Source organism: Cetorhinus maximus, chromosome 17 (assembly GCF_964194155.1).
Source record: "Cetorhinus maximus chromosome 17, sCetMax3.hap1.1, whole genome shotgun sequence".
NCBI lineage: Eukaryota > Metazoa > Chordata > Chondrichthyes > Lamniformes > Cetorhinidae > Cetorhinus > Cetorhinus maximus.
In genome coordinates, this window is record NC_135895.1 from 42,072,192 (window position 1) to 42,097,862 (window position 25,671).

Sequence of the window (25,671 nt, forward strand, 5' to 3'; positions counted from 1 at the left end):
TGTTCTAGGCCCAACCATCAATGCTTCTTCATCAATGACCTTCCTTCCATCAAAAGGTCAGAAGTGTAGATGTTCGCTGATGATTGCACAATGTTCAGCACCATTCGTGACTCCTTAGATACTGGAGCAGTCCATGTCCAAATGCAGCAAGACCTGGATAATATCCAGGATGACAAGTGGCAAGTAACATTCGTGCCACACAAGTGCCAGGCAATGACCATCTCCAACAAGAGAGAATCTAACCATCGCCCCATGACATTCAATGGCATTAACATTGCACTATCAACATCCTGAGGGTTACCATTGACCAGAAACTGAACTGGACTAGCCTTATAAACACTGTGGCTTCCAGAGCAGGTCAGAGGCTAGGAATCCTGTGGTGAGTAACTTACCTCCTGACTCCCCAAAGTCTTCCACCATCTACAAGGCACAAGTCAGAAGTGTGATGGAATACTCTCCACTTGCCTGGATAAATGCAGCTTCAACAACACTAAGAAGCTTGACACCATCCAGGACAAAGCAGCACACTTGATTAGCACCCCCATCCATAAACATTCACTCCCTCCACCACTGACGCACAGTGGCAGCAGTGTGTACCATCTACAAGGTGCACTGCAAAAACTCACCAAGGTTCCTTAGACAGCATCTTCCAAACCCACAACCACTACCATCTAGAAGGGCAGGGGCAGCAGATGCATGGGAGCACCACCAGCTGGAAGTTCCCCTCCAAGCCACACACCATTCTGACTTGGAAATATATCACTGTTCCTTCACTGTTGCTGGGTCAAAATCCTGGAACTCCCTCCCTAACAGCACTGTGGGTGTACCTACACCACACCCACATGGACTGCAGCAGTTCAAAAAGGCAGCTCACCACCACCTTCACAAGGGCAATTACGGATGAGCAATAAATGCTGGCCTAGCCAGTGACACACATCCCATGAGTGAATAAAAAAATTCAGAAATAGGAAGCTGACATGATGGGCTCTATCTTGATAAATGAAAGGAATTCATTTATTTAATGTTATCAGTAGAGGAAAGGTTGGAGGGATAAGGGGAGAGGGGTTTAAGGAAGCAGTTAGTAATGGGAATTAATTAAAAAGCCTAAGGTTGAGTTTTGGCACGAGAGACAAGCCGGCTACAGCTTTTACTTCTAATCAGGTCTCGAGAACATAAATAATTTATGCTAGCAACTGATTTACATATCCTGTCCAGATATTTACTTAATATCAGACTCAAATGAAACACGGATGCCAGCTCTATAGAGCTTGAAACAAAGCACTTAAACATAAAAAGATGGACTTGGGAACCCTCCCAAGATGTCGCTGCCTAAAGATTGCATGGCAATTGCCTGGTAAGTTCAAACTTCCATCGAGCAATTACTCTGCACTGAGAACTATTTGATAATGTGGTTTAAATCGCAAACTTCAGATGGTTCCGATCGTCTTACACTAACAGTTAGCGGAAAAATTAGAAGAATTAAAACCACTTTTTACTTCTGGGTAGTTATAGTACTGAACACCACCCCACTCCACCCTCACCCCCACCCCCACCCCGAGCCCACCATGTGACCCCCACCCCCACCAAACCACCACCACCCTCCTCCCACAGGACTCCCCCAACCACCCCCCTCGACACTCCACAGGATCCCCGAACTACACTCTCACCCTCTTGGCTATCCCCCCAAACCCCGGCTGCCCTCCCCAGCCCTCCAAATACACCCCCACCCGCTCAATTGCTCTCCCCACCCCCTTGAATACACTCCTACCACCCTCACTCCGCAACTGGCAGCCCCGGAACCCCCAACTAAACCACCACCCTCCCAACTAAATCCTGCCCCCGACTACAGCCCCGACCCCACCAACTACCCCCGACCAACACCCCCCCTACTGACCACCCCGCATTGACCATAAACCACAACCCCCCCTACCACTGGCCACCCGACACCGCCTCCCCTGCAATCTCACCCACTTATTTTACAAACCTATCTTCTCCCTGGCTTCTCAAAGTGGCTGGACATGTAAACCTACCTGCTTTACAGCAGCGAGTGTTATAAAAAAAAAGGCACGGCTTCCTCACCTCCAACTCAACTGCCCTCGACACAAGGCTTTGGGAACCTGCTGCACTGAGCCTTTCTCACATGGCCCGAGTCGGAAGGTCGGACGAGAAAGGTGCGGCTTCATTTTAGGATAAGTAACTAGGAGTAGCGTGGCAATCCAACTCTGATTGCCATGCCATGGAAGTTACAGCCCTGTTACACAAATGAGGGCCTTGGCAAACAAGAGCTTCATTTATCTTTGAGGAATTTTACATAATTTCCCATCCATCACTACTTTCCTCCGTCTGGCTGAACTTGTTCTCATACTGAACAATTTCTCCTTTAACTCCTCTCATTTCCTCCAAATAAAAGGTGTGGCTATGGGTACCCGCATGGGCCCCAGCTATGCCTGTCTCTTTATGGGGTATGTGGAACATTCCTTGTTCCAGTCCTACCCCGACCCCTCCCACAACTCTTTCTCCGGTACATCGATGATTACTTTGGTGCTGCTTCATGCTCTCGTCGGGACCTGGAAAATTTATTAATTTTGCTTCCAATTTCCACCCCTCCATCATTTTCACATGGTCCATCTCTGACACTTCCCTTCCCTTCCTTGACCTCTCTGTCTCAACTTCTGCTGATAGACTGTCCACCAATATCCATTACAAGTCTACCGACTCCCACAGCAACCTCGACTACAGCTCCTCACACCCCGCTTCCTGTAAGGATTCCATCCCATTCTCTCATTTCCTTCACCTCCGTCGCATCTGTTCTGATGATGCCACTTTCAAAAACAGTTCCTCTGACATGTCCTCCTTCTTCCTTAACCAAGGTTTTCCGCCCACGGTGGGTGACAGGGCCCTCAACCGTGTCTGGCCCATCTCCCGCGCATCCGCCCTCACATCTTCTCCTCCCTCCCAGAAACATGATAGGGTCCCCCTTGTCCTCACTTATCACCCCACCAGCCTCCGCATTCAAAGGATCATCCTCCGCCATTTCCTCCAACTCCAGCATGATGCCACCACCAAACACATCTTCCCTTCACCCCCCCGGCGGCATTCCGTAGGGATCGTTCCCTCCGTGACACCCTGGTCCACTCCTCCATCACCCCCTACTCCTCAACCCCCTCCCACGGCACCTTCCCATGCAACTGCAGAAGATGTAACACCTGCCCCTTCACTTCCCCTCTCCGCACCATCCAAGGGCCCAAACACTCTTTTCAAGTGAAGCAGCATTTCACTTGCACTTCCCTCAACTTAGTCTACTGCATTCATTGCTCCCAATGCGGTTTCCTCTACATTGGAGAGACCAAACGCAGACTGGGTGACCGCTTTGCAGAACACCTTCAGTCTGTCCGCAAGCATTACCCAGACCTCCCTGTCGCTTGCCATTTCAACACTCCACCCTGCTTTCATCCCACATGTCTGTCCTTGGCTTGCTGCATTGTTCCAGTGAAGCTCAACGCAAACTGGAGGAACAGCACCTCATCTTCCGACTCGGCACTTTACAGCCTTCCGGACTGAATGTTGTGTTCAACAATTTTAGATCATGAACTCTCTCCTCCATCCCCACCCCCTTTCCGTTTTCTCCCCCTCCTTTTTGTTTTTTCCAATAATTTATATAGATTTTTCTTTTCCCACCTATTTCTATTATTTTTAAATGTATTTCCATCCATTGTTTTATCTCTACCTTTTAGCCTTTTTAGATTCCTTCGCCCCACCCCCACTAGGGCTATCTGTACCTTGTTTGTCCTGCTTTCTACCCTTAATTAGCACATTCCTTTAGATAATATCACCACCTTCAACACCTCTTTGTCCTTTTGTCTGTGACATCTTTTGGTTATCTCTACCTATCACTGGCCCGTTATCTAGCTCTTCTTGTCCCAACCCACCACCCGCCCCCCCCCTTAAACCAGCTTATATTTTACCCCTTTCCTATTTTTACTTAGTTCTGTTCAAGGGTCAAGAGGACTCAAAACGCCAACAATGCGCTTCTCCACCGATGCTGCTAGACCTGCTGAGTTTTTCCAGGTATTTTTGTTTTTGTTCTTGTTTTATATATTTACATAATTTATACTCTCCTTTCTCTTTAGCACCTCACTTAAAAGCCTAATCTTCAATGGGAGTTAGCAAGAATCCATAAATTAGTCAACAATCTGGCTTTGTTGTCTCCCAGCAACTACACAGACAATTAGTTTGACTTTTCACTGGACAGCAATCAAGAGAGGGATAATGCCACTCTTTCCTAAAAGTACTTCATTAGCTGTAAAGCACTTGCAGATGACTGGTAATTGTGAAAAGCGCTTTATAAATGCAATTTTTTATTCCTTTTCTTTCCAAAGGTCAAACCGTAGTGTCCCCTGACCATGAAGATCACCCAGCAGGGGTCGAAGAGACCACCATGGTCTGTATGGCTCAATGCCAGGCTGGATGTCAACCTCTTTGCATCGCCAAGCATGTTTGGGAATAAATCTGTTCTTCTTTTGATTCAAATGAATTTCACACCAGACAAACAACATTAAATTTCAAAACTGTTATTAGCAACAAGAATTTGCATGTTAGCATATTAGCTACAAACACAGAGCAAAAGCCCTCAACATTCCCCAAAATCCATATGTATCCATATGCCAGTTAAATTAAACTTGTCCAAATACAACTGCCCTACCTGATCATTCCAAGCAGATATGCAGTACAGACTTTCATCATCTTCAAGTAAGTGGATTGTCTGGCTGAGAAAACTAGCAAAAGAATATAATAGATTCAATAAGTGGGTACTTGGCTACCGATACAGGCAAGAATTTGACACATTGCAGCAAATATACAAAGTTAGTTACAAATATGTAACATTTTCTGCTGCACAATTATTGGCTTGTGCCATGTATTCTGACCAGTTAAGCTCTGGGGTATTAAACAATCAGAATTTGGAGAAAAGTATTTTGAAGAGAAAAAAATTAAGATCAAAAAGCCTCAACTGTTCTTCAATATTAGTAAGTATAATCCAATTACTGTAAATAAAGCAACGTTTTACAACACTTAGTTCGGCTCTCTTTAGCTGAAATAGAAGAAAAAAATGGCACTTTGTATTCACCTGAAGAAGTCCACTGAAATATCTAAGTCTTCCTCCAGTACCACAGTAAACTTTGCATCCTAAACAGAAAACATCCCAAAAAAATACAGATTTTAATTCATACAAAAATAAACTAATTATAAAAATACAAATGTTGAATGATGGAATATTTAAGACACATTTTATATTAGTTTAACCATGTTTCAAAAAAAAAAGTCAAATCTTGATCAGCATCCAGGAGCAAAAAGAATAATCTATTTGTGTCGTTGAGGGATGAATGTAAGATAGGACATTGGAAACATACCTAGAGATCTTTTATGTACATCTGAGGAGGGCAGACTTGATTCATCTAGGCTGAAGAAATTGGAAGGGAGACGGTACAATTCTTGGTGGAGAAGAGATAGACAGAGAGGTGAGGGGGAGGGGGTTCTGGATAGTTCAAAAAATGCAAGAATAGGGCAATAATATTGGCAGATTTTAACTATCCCATAAAGGTAATGTATGTGGTCAAAGAGGAAAATGTTGTTTTTTTAAGAATTCATTCTGGAATACTTCCTAGATTAGTTGGATTCTAGCCAAACAAGGAACAAAGCATTAACATAAAGAAGAAGAGTAATATTGATTTGAAATGTGATCTGTTTCTTTCTTCGCAAATGCTGCCCGACCTGCTAAGTATTTCCAGCACTGTCTGTTTTTATTAAGGAACAAAGCATTGCTTAAATTTAGTTCTGGAAAATAAGTAGGGAAAACAAAAGATTAGAGCAGGAGAACAATTGAAAAGGTGGCCAACACATAGTTAGGTTCAGTACAATCATAATGAAAAAAGAGAGTTAAGGATAAGAACCCAGAACTATAAAATGGAAAATTTCAAGAGACACAATCAAATCAGATGCAGACCTAACAATGGATCAATGTATAGTGCATGAAGAAATGTATTAGCATTGCTAGAGGGGTGGTTGACAAACAGGAAACAAATTTATAGTAATGGGTGTTGCCCAAACTGGAGAAACTCGAAATTCACATCCCAGGAGTCAGTACTGGGTTCTTTTGTTCTCAGTACCTGTATATAATGTTGACCGAATTGGGTAGAAAGAATAACGTCTCAAATTGCTGATGACTCAGAAGTATGGGCTTGGCAAATAGTGATGAGGGCTATAATTATCAGAAAGATAAGACAGGTTAGCAGAGCAGGTAATTAGGCAGAAGATATAATTTCATGTGGACAAGTGTGAGATGATCAGTTTAAGAGGAAAAATAAGGAATGGGAGTATACACTTGATTGAAAAATACTGAACAGTTTGGATCAGCAGAGCCACCTGATGGCTCAAATACATAATTCGCTGAAAGCTCTCGTGCAGGGAATCAAAACTATTAAAGAGGCTAGAAGAATTTTGGCTCTATAAATAAGGGCACAGTTTACGCAGAAAGAAATAATTATAAGTTTGTACTAAACGTTATGCCACAGTTAAGAGTATAGTGTATACATTTGGGCCACTATTATAGAAAGGCCATCAGAGCATAGAGAGCACATAGCACAGATGGGAAGCAATGGTAATGAGTGGAGCTTGAAAGAGTGTGACTATATCCACTGGGGCATTGAAGGACAAGAGATATAGTTTTTAAAATTAAGTGTTTTAATAGATTGAATTAAAAAAAGACAGTCGTCTCGGAATTCAGTAATGAAAGGTCATCAATTTAAAAATAGGAAAAGCGAGGACAGGGACTAGGAGATTTTATCTTTATTGCAGTGAGTTGATGGAGCATGGTATGCCTCAGAGTTGGGGCAGCAGCCACTTCATGTTTTAAAGAAAAATTAGATAAATACTTCCTGCAGAAAAATATACAGGACTCTGCAGAGAGAACAGTACAGTGGGATTACTCTCGATAAAAGCAAAATACTGCGGATGCTGGAAATCTGAAACAAAAACAAAAATAGCTGGAAAAACTCAACAGGTCTGATAGCAACTGCAGAGAGGAACACAGTTAACATTTCGAGTCCGCATGACTCTTCATCAGAACTAAAGAAATATAGAAACGTGGTGAAATATAAGCTGGTTGAGGGGGTGGGACAGGTAGAGCTGGATAGAGGGCCAGTGATAGGTGGAGGCAAAGAAGAGGTTGCCAAAGATGTCATAGACAAAATGACAAAGGGGTGTTGACGGTGGTGATATTATCTAAGGAATGTGCTAATGGTGACATTAAGGTAGAAAACAGGAGAAGCAAGTGACAGATAGCCCTAGTGGGGGTGGGATTGGGGAGCGGGGGGGGGAAACAAAATGGGCTAATAGGTGGAGATAAAACAATAGATTGAAATAAATTTAAAAATAGGTGGGAAAAGAAAAATATTTTAAAAAATTATAAATTATTGGAAAAGGGGGGGATTGGAAAGGGGGTGGGGATGGAGGAGAGAGTTCATGATCTGAAGTTGTTGAACTCAATGTTAAGTCCAGAAGGCTGTAAAGTGCCTAGTCGGAAGATGTGGTGCTGTTCCTCCAATTTGCATTGAGCTTCACTGGAACATTGCAGCAGGCCAAGGACGGACATGTGGGCTTGAGAGCAGGGCGGTGTGTTGAAATGGCAAGTGACAGGGAGGTCTGGGTAATGCTTGCGGACAAACCGAAGGTGTTCCACAAAGCGGTCACCCAGTCTGCGTTTGGTCTCTCCAATGTAGAGGAGACTGCATTGGGAGCAGCGAATGCAATAGACTAAATTGAGGGAAATGCAAGTGAAGTGCTCCTTCACTTGAAAGGAGTGTTTGGGCCCTTGGACGGTGAGGAGAGGGGAAGTAAAGGGGCAGGTGTTACACCTTTTGCGGTTGCATAGGAAGGTGCCGTGGGAGGGGGTTGAGGTGTAGGGGGTGATGGATGAGTGGACCAGGATGTCCCGGAGGGAACAATCCTTGCGGAATGCCTCCAGGGGGGTGAAGGGAAGATGTGTTTGGTGGTGGCATCATGCTGGAGTTGACAGAAATGGCAGAGGATGATCCTTTGAAAGCGGAGGCTGGTGGGGTGATAAGTGAGGACAAGGGGGACCCTATCATGGTTCTGGGAGGGAGAGGAAGGAAGGCGAATGCGCAGGAGATGGACCGGACATGGTTGAGGGCCCTGTCAACCACCGTGGGTGGAAAACCTCAGTTAAGGAAGATGGAAGACATATCAGAGGAACTGTTTAGGAAAGTGGCATCATCAGGACAGATGCGACGGAGGCGAAGGAACTGAGAGAATGGAATGAGTCCTTACAGGAAGCGGGGTGTAAGGGGCTGTAGTCGAAGTAGCTGTGGGAGTCGGATTACTCTCGAGTTGCTCAAGAGCCAGCATAGATATGGTGGAACAAATAGCCTCCTTTTATGATGGACATTTCTATGGTTTTGTCCAACATGACAGGTCAAACTAAAAGCTGAAAACAGATTCCACAAATCAAAATGCAAGTTTTCTATGATTTTTATTATACATATTAATAATATTAGAGCAGTGTTTTTAAAGAGGAACAAAACAGTTATCATTTAAAAGCAAAACTCAACTTCATAAGTGTTTCCATTACTTACCGGGTGTAAATTGAATGTAGCAGTCAAACTGGCTTTGTAGTGCTGTGTATATGAAGAGGGGGAAAAAACATAAAATAAATTTTGTGATACAAATTCGATATGTATTCAGACCAAATACGATACCTCAAATCACTGATCCTCAAGGCAATGCAGATGGAGAAGAGAGAAACCCTGCCTGTACAGAGGTGGAGTCAAAAAAACTATGGCTGGGATTCTCCAGCCCCTCACGTCAGTGGGAATCTCTGGTCCCGTTGATGCGAATGGAGATTTCAATGGCTCACCAGCCCTGCCATGGTGGAACCTGGCACGTGGGGCTGGAAAACCTGTGTCTTATTCATGGTTCCCATAGGCATTTTACCACAGTAACCATTTCATCTATTTATTAGCCATTTAGTAAATGACTCTATCTCACAAATAGTTTAAAGCTGAAATATATTTTATTCAAATTCGTCGTACGGAGTTTGAATGCTGACAAATACCAATTTCGATTAACTAATTCTCTTCACTTTTAAACTATTCATCAGGAAACATTATGGGGAGAAATAATTCTAGCTGTACTTTGCTAGCAGAGAATAAAAGCAGTAAAACCCAGAAGGCAACCAGATCACAGAAACTTGAACCTGATACCTGAGAGACTCGAGCATTCTTAATACTAATAGGCGTGTGCTGAACACCCTTCAGGCCAAAAAGCTCCACCACATCCATTGGTTCCTGATGAAGAAAAATATTCAGTAATAAAGTACCTCAGACTTGTAAATGCACATGGTAATATATTTAAAAATATACATTTTCTTCTTTTCAAGGCTTAAACATAGAGTTAAGTATTATGCATCACAAGTCATTCTATTTTAAATATTAAAAAAGTTCCAGAAACATGAATAATATTTGTTGGGGGGTCGGGTGGGGAGGGGGGGGGTGCGGCTGCAGGCTGAATACTGAGGGTGGTGGGTCTAGTTTAGAGGAGACACTATGCCTGCTGGCCAGAGAGGAATGAACAAGCATAGCTACTGCTGAAGTTATTTATTGGTTATTATGGGTTATTTATCTTTCCAAAGGTTGGCACCATAAGATTCCAATTGTATCACTGATGTGACAAACTAGATGATGACTTTATTTTTATTTGGATTTTGAACATAACAGTTTAAGTCTATTAGTAGTGATCTCCTAAAGCATCACTTGCAGTGCTTCTACTACAATTAATTTAGTCTTGTTGTATTCAAAAGAAAAATAACTCAAGCTCTGCGTGGTTTTTTCATTTTTCAAAGAGAGTTTGATTTTTGCAAAGAATCTCCTAATAATAAACAATATTAACTTCTCACCTCATAGTAGCCATCTATGAAGACAACGATCATCTCAGGGTTCACACCCTGTGCAGACAGTAATGAGCGCAACATTCTGCAAGAAAAGTTTAATTCAAGGCTAGTTATTTATGCTTGTCATCTCCCCATCAGGTCAGTAAATAAATGGAGGACAATATAAACAGATCACAAATGGAAAATATTTCTTCCCATTTACTTTTAGACCCATTGAAATTGTAGCACAAAAGCAACCATCTGGGCCTGGTTTTCTGCTAAAACAGTCCATAAACAGCCCCATTGCCCTGTTCTGTGCCCATGGCCCTATATCTTCCTCTACTTCTAACACTAATTGAATTTTCCCTTAAAATGCAACGGTCTCTGCCTCAACACCCCATGCCAAACCATTCAAATCTGCAACATAGAGAAATTTCTCTTAAACCCTCCATGGCAATTTTAAATTGATGACCCTCATCATCGACTCCCATGCAGAGGAAATAGCTTTTCCTAATTCTCTCCATTAAAACCTTCAAAATTATAAATTCTCTTATTGAATCTCCTATTGGTCTTCTCTGCATTCAGATGGCCTTTTTGATTGTTAGATGCAGATCTTTACCCTCTACTGAGAATTGTGAAAAAACAGCACTTCATTGAATATTGCCTACAACAGTCTTTCCTCAGGCATCTCTGAAGAAAGACCATGCTGCGTCCACCAGTACACTGGGTACCAAAAGGGTAACTAAAAAGGGTTCTAATTTCTAACTGATCTGACAAATTAGACTTAGTTTTCATTTGCACTTAGCAATCTGAGTGGACCACTTATGTATTGGTAATGACTTCTAGTTGCTCAGCAGTGTGGTTGACTCTTAAATTCCCTAGCCAGTCGCTCAGTTGTATCAAACCACAACAAGGAACAAAACCGGACAGGCCACCCGGCATCGACCTAGACACCGGAAACAACTACGGGAAACTCAGCCCTGTTGACCCTACAAAGTCCTCCTTACCAACATCTGGGGGGCTAGTGCCAAAATTTGGAGAGCTGTCTCACAGACTAGTCAAGCAACAGCCTGACATGGTCATCCTCACGGAATCATATCTTACAGATAATGTCCCAGACACCACCATCACCATCCCTGGGTATGTCCTGTCCCACCGGCAAGACAGACCCAGCAAAGGGGGCAGCACAATGGTTTAGAGTCAGGAGGAAGTTACCCTGGGACTCCTCAACAGTCTCCAGGCCCCATAGAGTCTCATGGCATCAGGTCAAACATGGGCAAAGAAACCTCCTGCTGATTACCACACACTGTCCTCCCTCAGATGAAGAATCAGTGCTCCTCCATGTCGAACACCACTTGGAGGAAGTACTGAGGGTGACAAGGGTGCAGAATGTACTCTCAGTGAGGGACTTCAATGTCCATCACCAAGAGTAGCTCAGTAGCACCATTATTGACCAAGCTGGCCAAGTCCTAAAGGACATAGTGGCTAGACTGCATTTGTGGCAGGTGGTGAGGTAACTAACAAGAGGGAAAACATACTTGACCTTATCCTCACCAACCTGCCTGCCACAGATGCATCTGTCCATGACAGTATTGGTAGGGGTGACCACCGCACAGTCGTTGTGGAGACAAATCCTGCCTTCACATTGAGGATACCCTCCATTGTATTGTGTGGTACTACCACCAAGCTAAATGGGTAGATTTCGAACAGATCTAGCAACTCAAGGCCGAGCAACCATGAGGCCCTGTGGGCCATCAGCAGCAGCTGAACTGTACTCGAACACAATCGGTAACCTCATGGCCCGGCATATCCCCCAATCTACCATTACCATCAAGCCAGGGGATCAACTCTGTACAATGAAGAGTGCAGGAGGGCATGCCAGGAGCAGCACCAGGCATACCTAAAAACGAGGTATCAACCTGAAGCAAAAACACAGAACTACATGCGTGCCAAACAGCATAAACAGCAGGTGATAGACAGGGCTAAGCGATCCCACAACCAATGGTTCAGAGCTAAGCTCTGCAGTCCTGCCACAATGTTTTTTTATTTGTCCATGGAACGTGGGCATTGCTGGCTAGGATGTATTTATTGCCCATCCCCAATTGCCCTTGTTCAGGGGGCATTTAAGAGTCAAACACATCCAGTTGTGAATGGTGGTGGACAATTGGAGCTCCACAAATATCCCCATCCTCAACAATGGGAAAGCCCAGCACATCAGTTCAATAGATATGGCGGAAGCATTTGCTACAACCCTCAACCAGAAGTGCCAAGTGGGTGATCCATCTCAGCCTCCTCCAGAGGTCCTCAGCATCACAGATGCCAGTCTTCATCCAATTCGATTCACTCCGCGTGATATCAAGAAATGGCTGAAGGAACTGGATAGTGCAAAGGCTATGGGCCCTGACAATGTTCCAGCAACAGTACTAAAGGCTTGTATTCCAGAACTTGCCGTACCCCTAACCAAGCTACTCCAGTACAGCTACAACACTGGCATCTACCCGGCAATGTGGAAAATTGCCCAGGCATGCCCTGTACACAAAAAGCAGGACAAATCCAACCCGGCCAATTACTGCCCCATCAGTTTACTCTCGATCATCAGTAAAGTAATAGAAGGGGTCATCAACAGTGCTATCAAGCAGCACTTGCTTAGCAATAACCTGCTCACTGACACCCATTTTGGGTTCTGCCAGGGCCACTCAGCTCCTGACCTCATTACAGCCTTGGTTCAAACATGGACAAAAGAGCTGAACTCCCGAGTTGAGGTGAGAGTGACTGCCCTTGACATCAAGGCTGCATTTGACCGAGTGTGGCATCAAGCAGCCCTAGCAAAACTGGAGTCAATGGGAATCAGGGGGAAAACTCGCCACTGGTTGGTGTCATACGGAGCACAAAGGAAGATGGTTGTGGTTGTTGGTGGTCAGTCATCTCAGCTCCAGGACATCACTGCAGGAGTTCCTCAGGGTAGAGTCGTCGGCCCAACCATCTTCAGCTGCTTTTTCAATGAACTTCCATCATGAGATCAGAAGTGGGGTTGTTCGCTGATGATTGCACAATGCTCCACACCATTCGCGACTCCTCAGATACTGAAGCAGTCCATGTCCAAATGCAGCAAGACCCGGACAATATCCAGGCTTGGGCTAACAAGTGGCAAGTAACATTCGCACCACACAAGTGCCAGGTAATGACCATCTCCAACATGAGAGAATCTAACCATCGCCCCTTGACATTCAATGGCATTACCATCACTGAATCCCCCACTATCAACATCCTGGGGGTTACCATTGACCAGAAACTGAACTGGACTAGCCATGTAAATACTGTGGCTACATGAGCAGGTCAGAGGCTGGGAATCCTGCGATGAGTAACTCACCTCCTGACTCCCCAAAGTCTGTCCAACTGACTCCCCAGAGTCTGTCCAACATCGACAAGGCACAAGTCAGGAGTGTGATGGAATACTCCCCGCTTGCCTGGATGAGTGCAGCTCCCACAACACTCAAGAAACTTGATACTGTCCAGGGCAAAGCAACCCGCTTGATTGGAACCACATCCACAAATATTCACTCCCTCCACCACCGACATACAGTAGCAGCTGTGTGTACCATCTACAAGATGCACTGCAGGAATTCACCAAGGAATTAGACAGCACCTGCCAAACCCATGACCACTACCATCTAGAAGGACAAAGCACCAGATAGATGGGGACAACACCACCTGGAAGTTCCCCTCCAAATCACTCACCATCCTGAATTGGAAATATATTGCTGTTCCTTCACTGTCTCTGGATCTAAATCCTGGAACTCCCTTCATAACAGCACTGTGGGCATACCTACACTACATGGACTGCAGCAGTTCAGGAAGGCAGCTCACCAACACCTTCTCAATTTGGAATGGGCAATAAATGCTGGCTCAGCCAGCGAAACCCACACGCCATGAATGAATTTTTTAAATGTCCAAAATAATCCTATACCAATTCTCTTTAAAGCAGTTATAGACATTCCCAGTCATTCTGGACTCTCCCATTGACACAATGGGTTTTTTTTTACTTCTTTGTCAGGTACCACTTTTATTACTGTACACCAGTTTTAAAAAAAGAACACTGGTTTTATTTCACAGCTAATTTGTCTTATTTGTGTTCCAGTAACTACGCCAAGTAACTTCACAATGTTTTCTGATAGTTGTAATGTATCCACTGTTTACAGCTGCTCACAGTACATGTCTTGTAAGGAAACCATTTAGGTGAAGATTTATTATATATCTATTGCAGCTTAAAAACAAGTTAATTAATCAAAAGCGATAAAGAAGCAAAAACAGATATTAACAATGTCTGTTTTCCTGAAAAATTGGTTTCCTTTGCAAAAAGCATTAATTGCTAGCTTTGAGCTTGCATAGAATATTAAAGAATTGCACAACCCAAATCAAAATATCCAGTAAGCAAACAAAAAGGAGTAATACATCATGTTAAGCACTTGATGTAAAGTCAAAAGCAACAATGTTATCATTGCAATCGATATGTTGAACCCTAAATCTCACCTGTAAAGGTAGTTAGGCCTGTTACCAGCTATCACTGCCACTGGAACTTCATAAACTTTGTTATCTTTTAGCTGTAAAAATAAAGCATAACACTCAATCTTACTTCAATTACCAAGGGTCCCTTTGGAACTGGAAATTAAATTTCACCAGATGATAATTTGCAACAGTTCTGATATTTTGGCTTGTATTAAAATATAAATTCCTCTCTTCATCTCCCATTCCTCTTGTCAGTTCTAATAAATCGCTCTTCATCTCTGTCCAATTGTTTATGTGTCGCACAGCAAGAGAAAACAAGCAATAGTTTTTATACCCAGTCTCTTTCCCCACCCATATCAAACACTCCCTCTAGCTGACCTGCCGCTAGGTCAGCTTCAATGCTACTCTGATCCTGTCAGCAGAAATTGCTCAACGATGCCAAATTAATAACTTTCCTGGCAAGTTTCGCTCCTTCATGGGAAAAGCATTTGCCTCCTTTTTACGCAGCCGCATGAAAGCATGACTGACGTTGGTAATTTAGCAGCATGTAAATCAAACTCTTTTCACTGCTGCTATAACGCACCGCCCAAACATCTTATAATTAAAAAGTCTTAGAACTAGTACAGAGTAGCAACTGAAGTCTGAGGCTGTAACTTGCAACAACAGAGCTGCCTGTCAGTGGGGTTTACTTTGTCTTCAGAGGGATCACTAGATTGAGCATTGGGACACAGCGAGGTAAAAAATAAGGAATGGTGCTTGCTGCTAAATTACTGCAAGCAGGGCAAATTTCATGAAACTGATAAGAAAATGAGCAGCTTGCAAAAGAAATGGAAAAGTTCTCTAAAACTATAATTTAACGAACTGTAACAGCAGAGTGTGGGAGGACACAGGATAATGCTCACAATTTTCCTTTACATTGCCAACCAGAGTTGCTTCATTATGGATGTGCTTCCTTAAAACACAGAGGTAAGGGAAAGGGGGTGGGGAGGAAGCTTGAAAGGCAAAATTAGTCCAAGTCAGTTAGATGTGTCACCTGCCTATAGCAACAAGGCATGAATATTTTCTAGTTCTGTTCTCCACCAGGTCTCTCTTTATATTCACTGTCTCACCAATGGTCACCTACCTCTTCAGACAGACAATCAGATGACACACGTTGTGGGGAATTTCTCAAGAGTATTGAATGTAAGTATCTGCTAAGATGACCACAAGCTCACCAGGCTGATAAACAAGTCAAGATTGCCTGGTCTGTTCAAATTTATTCAGTGAACAACCTGATCAATCCCACTTAGACTACCTGGTGCCAATACAGTCATCTTACCAAGCCCATTGCAACCATGATGGTCACATGGAACCAATGATTGATTGATGAATATAGTGAAAGCATCAGGCAATAAGGCAGCTCAAGAAAATTAAACTTACAGGCTCGGGGTTAAATTCAATAGGTGCTGGATCCTTACAGCTGCAGATGCTCCCATATCCTTCCACTTTGCTGCAGAAGGTCTTCCTCCTCCGATTGGCATCTGTGTCTGCCCAATGACACTCGGCATCTTCAAAAAAATGCACAGGAGCCTTTAACAGATACTTGTTGATCTTCAGTGATGTCTCTCGCCAAACAATTGATTCAGAATACATTGCCATTTATTTCCTTCAGAGCCTGCTCATTGCTATTTTTTTAAAATAGGTACTCCTAATCATGTGAGGGACATCTCAGTAGTCTTGATGTAATTACATGATCTATGGAAAAGTCCTTTAAAAAGTAAATGTAGTTAAACGTTTAATATAAAAGTGGTAAAATTATGTTTTACAGTGGTGTAATCCCATTAAACACCACTTGAGTCTTCACAGAATGTTATGGTACAGAAGGAAGCCATGTGGCCCATCGTGTCTGCACCAGCTCTTCGATTGAGCATTATGACTTAGTGCCATTCTCCTGCTTTTTCTCCGCATCCTTGCACAGTGTTTCTATTCAAATAATCATCTAATGCCTCGATTGAACCTGCCTCCACCACACTTCTCGGCAGTGCATTCCAGACTCGAACCACTCGCTGTGTGAAGAAGTTTTTCTCAAATCACCTTAAAAATATTCAGTGGCCGTGTACATGAACCCTGTCTTTTTCTTTTCAAAACTGGGAATCTAACTTGTTTCATCTCTTTCAATAACCAGTCAATTTAACATCAGTGATGGGGAAGCTTCTTGAAACAATTATTCAGGATAGAATTAATAGTCACGTGGATTGATTAGGAAGAGCCAACATGGATTTCTAGAGGGGAAATCGTGGAGTTTTTAGAAGAGGTAATAGACAGGGTTGATGAGGGTAATGCTGTTGATGTGGCGTACATGGACTTTCAAAAGGCATTCAATAGTGCCACGCAGCAGGCTTGTGAGAAAAGTTATAGCTCATGGGATAAAAGGGACAGTAGCATAGTGGATACAAAATTGGCGGAGTAATAGGAAACAGACAGTAATGGTCAATGGATATTTTTTGGGCTGGAGGACGGTGTGTAGTGGAGTTTCCCAGGGGCCGGTATGGGGACCTTTGCTTTTCCTGATACATATTAATGATCGAGATCTTGGTGAAGATTGTGCTCAGCTAGCCATATGCTTCACTTGGGGTATACTACACTGAGTCTTAGCCCTTCAACTTGGTTTCTCAATTTTTAAAAAAATACAAAAATCATATTTATGGTTTCACCAAACATTCATCTAAAATTCCCAAAGATTTATTTTTTATCAATTGTCTTTTTTTAAAAATCAGTGACTAATAAGATAATGGGAGCTGTATAAAGAGGATTACAATGGATAACAGTGTGGCTTAAATCATATCCTCGTGAATGTTAAAAAATGAAATGTAAAAGCTCACCTTCAGCAGAGGTTAGTTGAACCTCGGTCTTCAATAAAACAGGATCTCCCCAGGTGGCCAAAGCTGGGGACTTTGAATGTTTTTCACCATATACTTGACCTAATAATAAAATGTTGAACTTTGTAAAGACATATTCCAAGTAAATTTCAATTGGGCATCAACTGTTACTGCACTTGTTGACTGCATGAATGTTAAGTGCTCCAGCATTACTAATAAGCCATTGAAGACAATGGATCTAAAAAAAAGCCGTCTACAACCCTGGTTTATTGAAACAATGTTACAAATTTTCATCATTTTATTCTTGGTACAATCTTTTTAACATTTGTTTATAGCATAAATCAAAGTTTATTTAAATCAGATTTTCATACAAATGTACATATACCGCACCTCCTTTCTTTACCACAAAAGTCCACATGTCTCGCCAACTAAGCGATGAGGCAATCTGACTACCCAGTCCTTTAAGTAGGCTTTTCGCTGTGTCTTTCAGATGGAAGGATCCCTCATCCTGAACCAAAAAAAGTGGGGAGGGGGGAAAAAAGATCAGCTCCTTCCCACATTACATCCATCGGCAAGTAAAGAAAACTGAAATGCTGAATAGAACACTGCAATATAAATGATACTTGACCTCAGGGTCACATCCCCAACGGCAATCAAGACCCAAGTGTTCCCTTAAGCACCCTGTGCAATGTCACCTTTCTGTGGATATACACAGTATTTATCCCAACTTATTCATGTATGCTTAAACTGTGAAAGGTCTGTGGGGCCACATTAGGAAAATAAATCTGTTAAACTTATAAAACCATTCTTGATAAAATAAGATTAGTATTTGAAAATATTAAGCCACTGCAGGTTGAAAAGAACATCTAAGGTACAAGGTGTAAAAATTACATTTTATCTGGTACAAACTGATGGAGAAGGGGTAGAGTGTATAAATATATTCCATTGGTAGCTTACTTTGACTTTAACCGGTTAGACTTAAATTTCAACTAAACCGATTTGCTACCAAGCTTGAGTTCAATTTAGACAGACATCAAGCCCTTATGAGGGAGTAATCTTCTATCTTCTTCCAATTCAGCACTAACCTAATCTGGAATGTCTGCACCTCAGCTGATGTCATTTGTGCACTTACGTCAAGAGGGCGGTAGAAATCAGCACCTAGCGTAGATTTGTTTATGCAAACTAGGCATATCTACAATCAAATAACCTCTGCCTCCTTTCCCCGCACCCATGAAATATACTCGATGCAAAGCATAACCAAGGGCAGAGGTTTTCTTGAATAAATTTTTGTCCACAGATATTCGTAAATCTTCCTGACACACCACACCTCCCGCACCCCCCGCCAGTTATAATGACCTGATTGCATCCATAGTGAATCTGCAGTAAGAATAAGGAGTTTGAGAAACAAGTTCGAGTGCAATTTTCAGTTGCATCCATAACAAGATTGAAGTTTACAATTTAAGAACAGGTGCCCCTTACTACACTGGGACTCGGCTATAACATGGTACATGGGGATCATATCTTGAAACTGCATTATTTTTGTTTCCTATTCCAATCAGCATTTCCTTCCAGGCCAGGAAGATGTGTATGCATTAGGCCCACTTGTAGCTGTGTCTTTTGCTGGTGCCTACCACGCAGGCTTGATCTCACCAGTGCTACGGCCAATATTGTGAGCATAGCTCTTCAGTTTCCAGTCCTTGTGCTCCAAAATAAATACATAAAGCAAATGCGGTGTAAAATCAACCAAACAATTAAATGTATTCTTTTAATTTTTCTTTTCTAAAGTGGGTGATTATGCTCATAGTGGGGGAGGAATGGTTGTGGCTGCATTTGCAGGCGGAAGGAAAGTGGGAAGTGTACTGGCACAGCTGAGAGAGGAAGGGTGTGCAGCTGGATTTTGAGAGTGACGGTCTAGGGTGAAAGCCTCCCTAACTTGCATGATTTAAACGAAAATTCTGGGGTCCAAGGCTGACCTTTGTTATACCAAGTTTCACACAATAGCAGACAATGTTATAGTGGGGCCAATGTAGGTTGAGGTTAGGTTTAGTTTATACATAGTACATGCACATTTATTAGTGTGTAGCACCCTCTGCTGGATAATCAAATTTGTATAACTAGAAAATTTTTCTTTTCCCACCTATTTCTTTTCTAGATTTTTCTTTTCCCACCTATTTCTATTATTTTTAAATGTATTTCCATCCATTGTTTTATCTCTACCTTTTAGCCTATTTCGATTCCTTCTCCCCACCCCACCCCCACTAGGGCTATCTGTACCTTGCTTGTCCTGCTTTCTACCCTTAATGTCACCTATTAGCACATTTCTTAGATAATATCACCACTGTCAACACCCCTTTGTCCTTTTGTCTATGACATCTTTTGGCAATCTCCACCTATCACTGGCCCTCTATCCAGCTCTACTTGTCCCACCCCCCTTAAACCAGCTTATATTTCACCTCTCCTATTTTTCCTTAGTTCTGTTGAAGAGTCATATGGACTTATGGACTTGAAACATTAACTGTATTCCTCTCCGCAGATGCTGTCAGACCTGCTGAGTTTTTCCAGGTATTTTTATTTTTGTTTTGTATTTCCAGCATCCACAGTTTTTTGCTTTTATCTTATTGTATAACTAGAAATTGGCCAGGATTAAAGCAGGGAGAATGAAATGCAAATCTCAAGGTTCTCTGGCAAAATAAAACAGTAGCCTGGTGGATAGGAGTACAGGTTTGAACTCCAACTACTGCTCATCATTGTTACACATCTCAGCATTTTAGAATCTCATACATCTGAATCCAGAAGATTTCTGGAAATTATGGAAAAGACCTATTAGTGACAAAAACTCTGACATTACTGTACAAAATGGAATGGCTCAAGTTACAGTTTCAAACCACAACCTGGTTGAATAGCTTTAAAGGTCAGTTAAAAGGCAAAAGTTAGGTAGAATAGAATAGAAGCTACTGTAGTTGGGCGTGGGAAAGATGTAGACCAGATCTGTTCACTGTGCAGAACAAAGTTCCAGTCATAACTTTTCCCTTCACCCAAAATACATGCAAATGAAAGGCATCATTTTAAATTTGTGGCTTCTTTCACGGTAGCAGTCTTATCAGCAACTGATTAATCATGTTGGGGTTTTATAACTAAACCTGAGAGTAACCTAATCCTTATCTAGGGTGTCTGACCATTATTGTTTTCAGAAGCTTTGACAAATAAGACAGATCTGGCTTTTCTCAAGAAAATTAAAATTTGCTCATTGTTAGTAAATGATATGCGCTCAAGATATTGTCACCAAGTAAGAGCAACAAGGTGCGGCATGCAGGTTTGTTAATATTACATCAAAAAAGAGCTAATTGGTGAACCTAACATATAAAATGATGGCATTTTTGCGAGATCAGAGAAGATGGATAAAAGGTGTGAGAATGTAACTGGGCAAGAGAGAGCATGACAGGAGACAGAGTAAGGAGAGCAATTGAGAGATGGAGGGGGGATTTACAATGAGGAAAGAAACTGTACATGGAATTCAGAGAAGTTGAAGAATTACTCTAGCCAGAGATAGACCAAAAAACTCTCTGTATTAGTTACATGACCCCACTCTGGTGAAAAGGCGGGGAAGTGAGACTAGACGGATTGCTCTTGCACCACATGGACAAAATAGGCCAAATAGTCTCCTTCTGCCCTGTAACCATTCTAGGATTCCATTACTGTTATGTAAGAAGTTAAGATGAACAGAAGCAAAGCCAGTGTTGCTGAGGGAAGGCATCTGAAGAAGGTCAAACAACAGATACAGATTCATCACACTTGCATCCTGGGGACAGGCCCAAGCATCCCAGAAGTGTTGTCATCAACACAACTTGGAAAAGAAACTGCACTGCACAAGATCCCCAAATCTTCGCCAAATCTATTCAGGAGCTGATCCCAGCCCTTTTTTAAAATAACTAATCTCACTTACATACATTTTCAAGGTGAAATATTTGATTGTTCTAACTTATGTCACTTTCTCCAGATGTTCCTGACCGTGAAAATCTCAGGAGACTTCTGTTTTGCTCACTTGCTAAGTTTAAAATGGTCACCCCTCAAACAAAATTAAAAAGTAAAAAAAAGCCAAACACGCTCAGATCTTTAGTATCCTTTCTGTATATCTGGAGGATGTGAGAATACACTGACCTTGATTGTAAAGAGAAGGATTCTTCCTCGTGAGACCATATTTAAGAAAAGGATCATTGCTTCATCTTCATGGGGTGAATACGTGTCAAACACACGTTTCGCCATCACATGACCCTGTTCAGAAAAAAAAATCATGCGCTTAACATCATTAGTGTCACCAGTAACTGCACAAAGCTATTTGTTAAGATTTCAAAAATACTTAAGCTTTAAAAAAGTTTTTAAATCATCTCTCATTCTAGGATATACTTTCAAACATACTAGTTTTACACTTGTTAAAAAGGCAAAATGTGTGAAAGTGAAGTGATTAAGGGAAGTTTTCCCTCTATGTGGAGAAAGTGTTCATTTTCATTAAGGCAAGATGTCTCCAGTCCAGACCATTCAGTACAATATTTACTGCAGCCACTTACTTTCCAAATGTTTTACTGATTTTTTTCAGCAAAACCACATTCTTGTGTGAGTAGAAGATCATTTTGAGACTCCAAAGTTAAATTCAAGAATTCTAATATTGGGATCTGCAACTATAGTGACTGATTTGATTGCATGTCAAGCATGTACAGTTTACACCACAGAGATGGCACCATAGATTATCAATGCAGTTAGACATAGGATACACGCAACCACAGACTGTAGGGGTATTTAGTATGAACACTGATTGCAGAAGTCTTCTTTCAAATTATTTCAACACCTGCAGTTAATCGCCAATAGTGGTGAATAGATTCAATCAATAATATTGCATAAAGCGCCTATTCTGAACCACATTGTGTACTACTGGGGAAAAAAATTCTGGCATTATGGGAAACTCAGGAATATTAGGGCCAAAATTAATATTTTTCAAGAGTGTCTTAACAAATTAAGACTGATGGAAAAATACAGATTGTGGGTTCATATCTACAACTTTAAGACACCCAAGTAGATGTCAGAAATATTTCTGATTATGTGCATTCTTTTCCTTGAACTGCCCTTTTGGGTTCCCTCCTATTTTAATTTCTTCTTTCTGCGTAAACACTAATGTCGTGCAGCCCATTTCAATTCAGCTGTTATCGGTTCTCTCTGCAGATACCAGTGGTTAATCAGCTCCTTTACTGCTTACAGTTTTCACTTATGTCCCAATTGTATATTTGAAGCTTCCCTCCATGAAATTAGTGACAAAACAATGCCAGAAACAAGAGGATTTTCCTTAGACTCACCTTGTGGCACCAAAAGTATTGTCCTTATGGACACAATAATAACCCCACAAAAAAAAAAGTTCTTTCAAAACAAACTACCAGCCCAAATTTGCGGCCTTTTACAAGTTTGTATGCACCTTAGTCTGGCAATCAAGGGGATAATTTTACCAAGCTCCGTCTTTTTCATAGGCAAGCCTTTAATTATAGGGTTTGAACTGAAAGTTCTATTCATAGAACTTAACAGTCTTCAGTGTTGACGAGGTAGTCAAATATCCTAGTGTTTACATTGTTGCCAATGAATGAAAAGGTCGTGGTTTAGGCACTGCTCCAGAATCTCTCTCAGTCACGACGCTTCAAGAGGGACCCATTGGCTGTGAAGCATTCTGGGGACATCCCGAGGATGTGAAGGGTACTATATGAAAATGAAAGTTCTACTTTCACAAAAGTATGTTATGGAATCTACCTTTTTACTTCACAGGCAAAATAGTATTTAAATAACTACTATCATTAACTCTGAGAGGAGTTTGGTTATCACAAACTGCCTGTGATTACATACATAGTAATACAAAAGCTACAACATGGAAACAGGTTCAACCAGTCCCTGTCGGCATTCATCCCCCAGATGAGGAAATAATTCTAAAGAAATGCACCCACCCGTATGTATAATCCCTTTATTCCCCTATCCTTCAAAACCTTTCAAACTTAATCTTGAATGTTGACAGTTTCTGCCTCAACACTAAACCTGGAAGCGAAATCTACAGCCTCACAATTTTCTCCCATTCTCTGTTCTGAACCTTAGAACCATAGAAAAGTCACAGCACATAGAGGCTATTCAGCACATCTTGTTTGCGCCGCCAAAAAAACAATAAATATAAAAACTAGCTGCCCATTTTAATCCCACCTTAAAGCACCTGGTCCATAGCCTTGCAGGTTAGGTGCAGATCCAGGTGCCTTTTAAATGAGTTCAGTGTTTCTGCCTCCACCACTAAACCAGGCAGTGAATTCCAGAAACCCACCACCACCTGGGTGAAGAAGTCTTTCCTCATGTCCCCTCTAATCCTTCCACTAATCACCTTAAATCTGTGCCTCCTGGTAACTGACCCCTCTGCTAGGGGAAACAGGGCATCCCTGTCTACTCTATCTAGGCCCCTCATAATCTTCTACACCTGAATCAGGTCACCCCTCAGCCTCAATTCCAAGGAAAACAACCCCAACATATCCAATCTTCCCTCATGGCTGCAATTTTCAAGCCCTGGCAATATTCCAGTAAATCTCCTCTGTACTCTCTCCAGAGCAATTATGTCTTTCCTGTAATGTGACGACCAGAACTGTACACAAAATTCCAGCTGTGGCCTAGCCAGTGTTTTATACAGTTCCATCATTACATCCCTGCTTTTATATTCTATACCTCATCCAATAAAGGAAAGCATTTCTTATGCTTTCTTTACCAACCTATACACCTGTTCTGCACCTTCAGGGACCTGTGGGCACGCACACCAAGATCTCTCACTTCCTCTACCTCTCCCAACATACTCCCATTTATTGTGTACTCCCTAGCTTTGTTTGTCTTCCCCAAATGCATTACCTCACACTTTTCTGGGTTGAATTACATCTGCCACTTTTCTGCCCACTCAGCCAAACATTGATATAATTCTGGAGACAACAGCTATCCTCTTCACGGTAAACTACACGGCCAGTTTTTGTGTCATCTGCAAATTTCCCAATTATGCTACACATATTTTAGTCTAACTCATTAATATATACAATAAACAGCAAGGGTCTCAACACTGAACCCTGTGGATCACCACTGGAAACTGTTTTCTATTCACAAAAACATCCATTAACCATTACCCTTTGTTTCCTGTCACTGAGCCAATTTTGAATCCAACTCGCCACATTCTCCTGTACCCCATGGGCTTTTACTTTTCTGACCAGTTTGCCATGTGGGACCTTGTCAAATGCCTTACTAAAATCCATGTAGACGCATCCACTGCACTACCCTCATCAATCTTCCTTGTTACTTCCTCAAAAAATTCTATTAAGTTGGTAAGACATAACCTTCCCCTTACAAAGCCATGATTAATCAGTTCCTTTCCAAGTGACAGTTTATCCTGTCTCTTGAATTGATTCTAATAATTTGCCCACCACAGAAGTCAGACTAACTGGCCTATAATTATTTGGTCTATCTCTCACACCTGTTTTAAATAACGGTGCAATGTTCGCAGACCTCCAATCCTCTGGCACCTCACCTGTATCTAATGAGGATTGGAAAATGATCCTCAGAGCATCCGCTATTTCCTCGCTGGCTTCCTTTAACAGCCTGGGATACAATCCATCTGGCCCTGGCGACTTATCCACCTGCAAAGGCGTCAGTCCCTCCACTCTCACTATGCTTACTGTATCTAATATTTCACACTCTTTCTCTTTAACTAGAATATCTACTTCATCCCTCTGCTTAGTGAAGGCAGAGACAAAGTGCTCGTTGAGAACCCTGTCCACATCTTCAGCATCAGAGCACAAGAGGGGGTGGTAGAGGCAGGAACCCTCACAACATTTAAGTAGTATTTAGATGAGCACTTGAAACGCCATAGCATACAGGACTACAGGCCAAGTGCTGGAAAATGGGATTAGAATAGATAGGTGCTTGATGGCCGACACGGACACGATGGGCCGAAGGGCATGTCTCTGTGCTGTATAACTCTATAACTCTAAGTTACCATGTATATCTCTGATCGTCACTACCCCTTCCTTCATTATTCTCTTGCTCTTAATGTACTGGTAAAACATCTTTGGGTTTTCTTTGATTTTACCTGCCAATATTTTTTCATATCCTCGCTTTGATTTCCTAATTATCTTTTTTATTTCACCCCTGTACTCTCTATAACTCCTCTAGGCTTTCTACAGTATTAAGTTTTTTGTGACTGCCACAAGCTTTCTAATTCTGCTTTATCTTACCTTGCATACTTCTAGATAACTGGGGGTTCTAGGGTTGGCAGTGCCACCCTTTTTCTTTGTGGGGACATGTATACACTGTGCCCGTAGA

General features: G+C 42.0%; 1 protein-coding gene across 3 annotated transcripts in view; it reads right to left on the bottom strand.

The window, feature by feature from the left end:
• The window catches only part of pomgnt1 (protein O-linked mannose N-acetylglucosaminyltransferase 1 (beta 1,2-)), an 81,857-nt gene that overhangs the window by 16,167 nt on the left and 40,019 nt on the right, over window positions 1–25,671 (bottom strand). For all 3 annotated transcript variants that reach the window (XM_078561070.1, XM_078561068.1, XM_078561069.1), the window contains exons 5-14: window positions 21,463–21,576; window positions 17,695–17,812; window positions 17,308–17,406; window positions 15,866–15,993; window positions 14,471–14,541; window positions 9,968–10,043; window positions 9,276–9,359; window positions 8,649–8,690; window positions 5,126–5,184; window positions 4,703–4,775 (exon numbers count right to left, since the gene is read on the bottom strand). In XM_078561070.1, coding sequence (XP_078417196.1) covers window positions 4,703–4,775; window positions 5,126–5,184; window positions 8,649–8,690; window positions 9,276–9,359; window positions 9,968–10,043; window positions 14,471–14,541; window positions 15,866–15,993; window positions 17,308–17,406; window positions 17,695–17,812; window positions 21,463–21,576 — 864 coding nt within the window. The remainder of the gene's footprint in view (window positions 1–4,702; window positions 4,776–5,125; window positions 5,185–8,648; window positions 8,691–9,275; window positions 9,360–9,967; window positions 10,044–14,470; window positions 14,542–15,865; window positions 15,994–17,307; window positions 17,407–17,694; window positions 17,813–21,462; window positions 21,577–25,671) is intronic.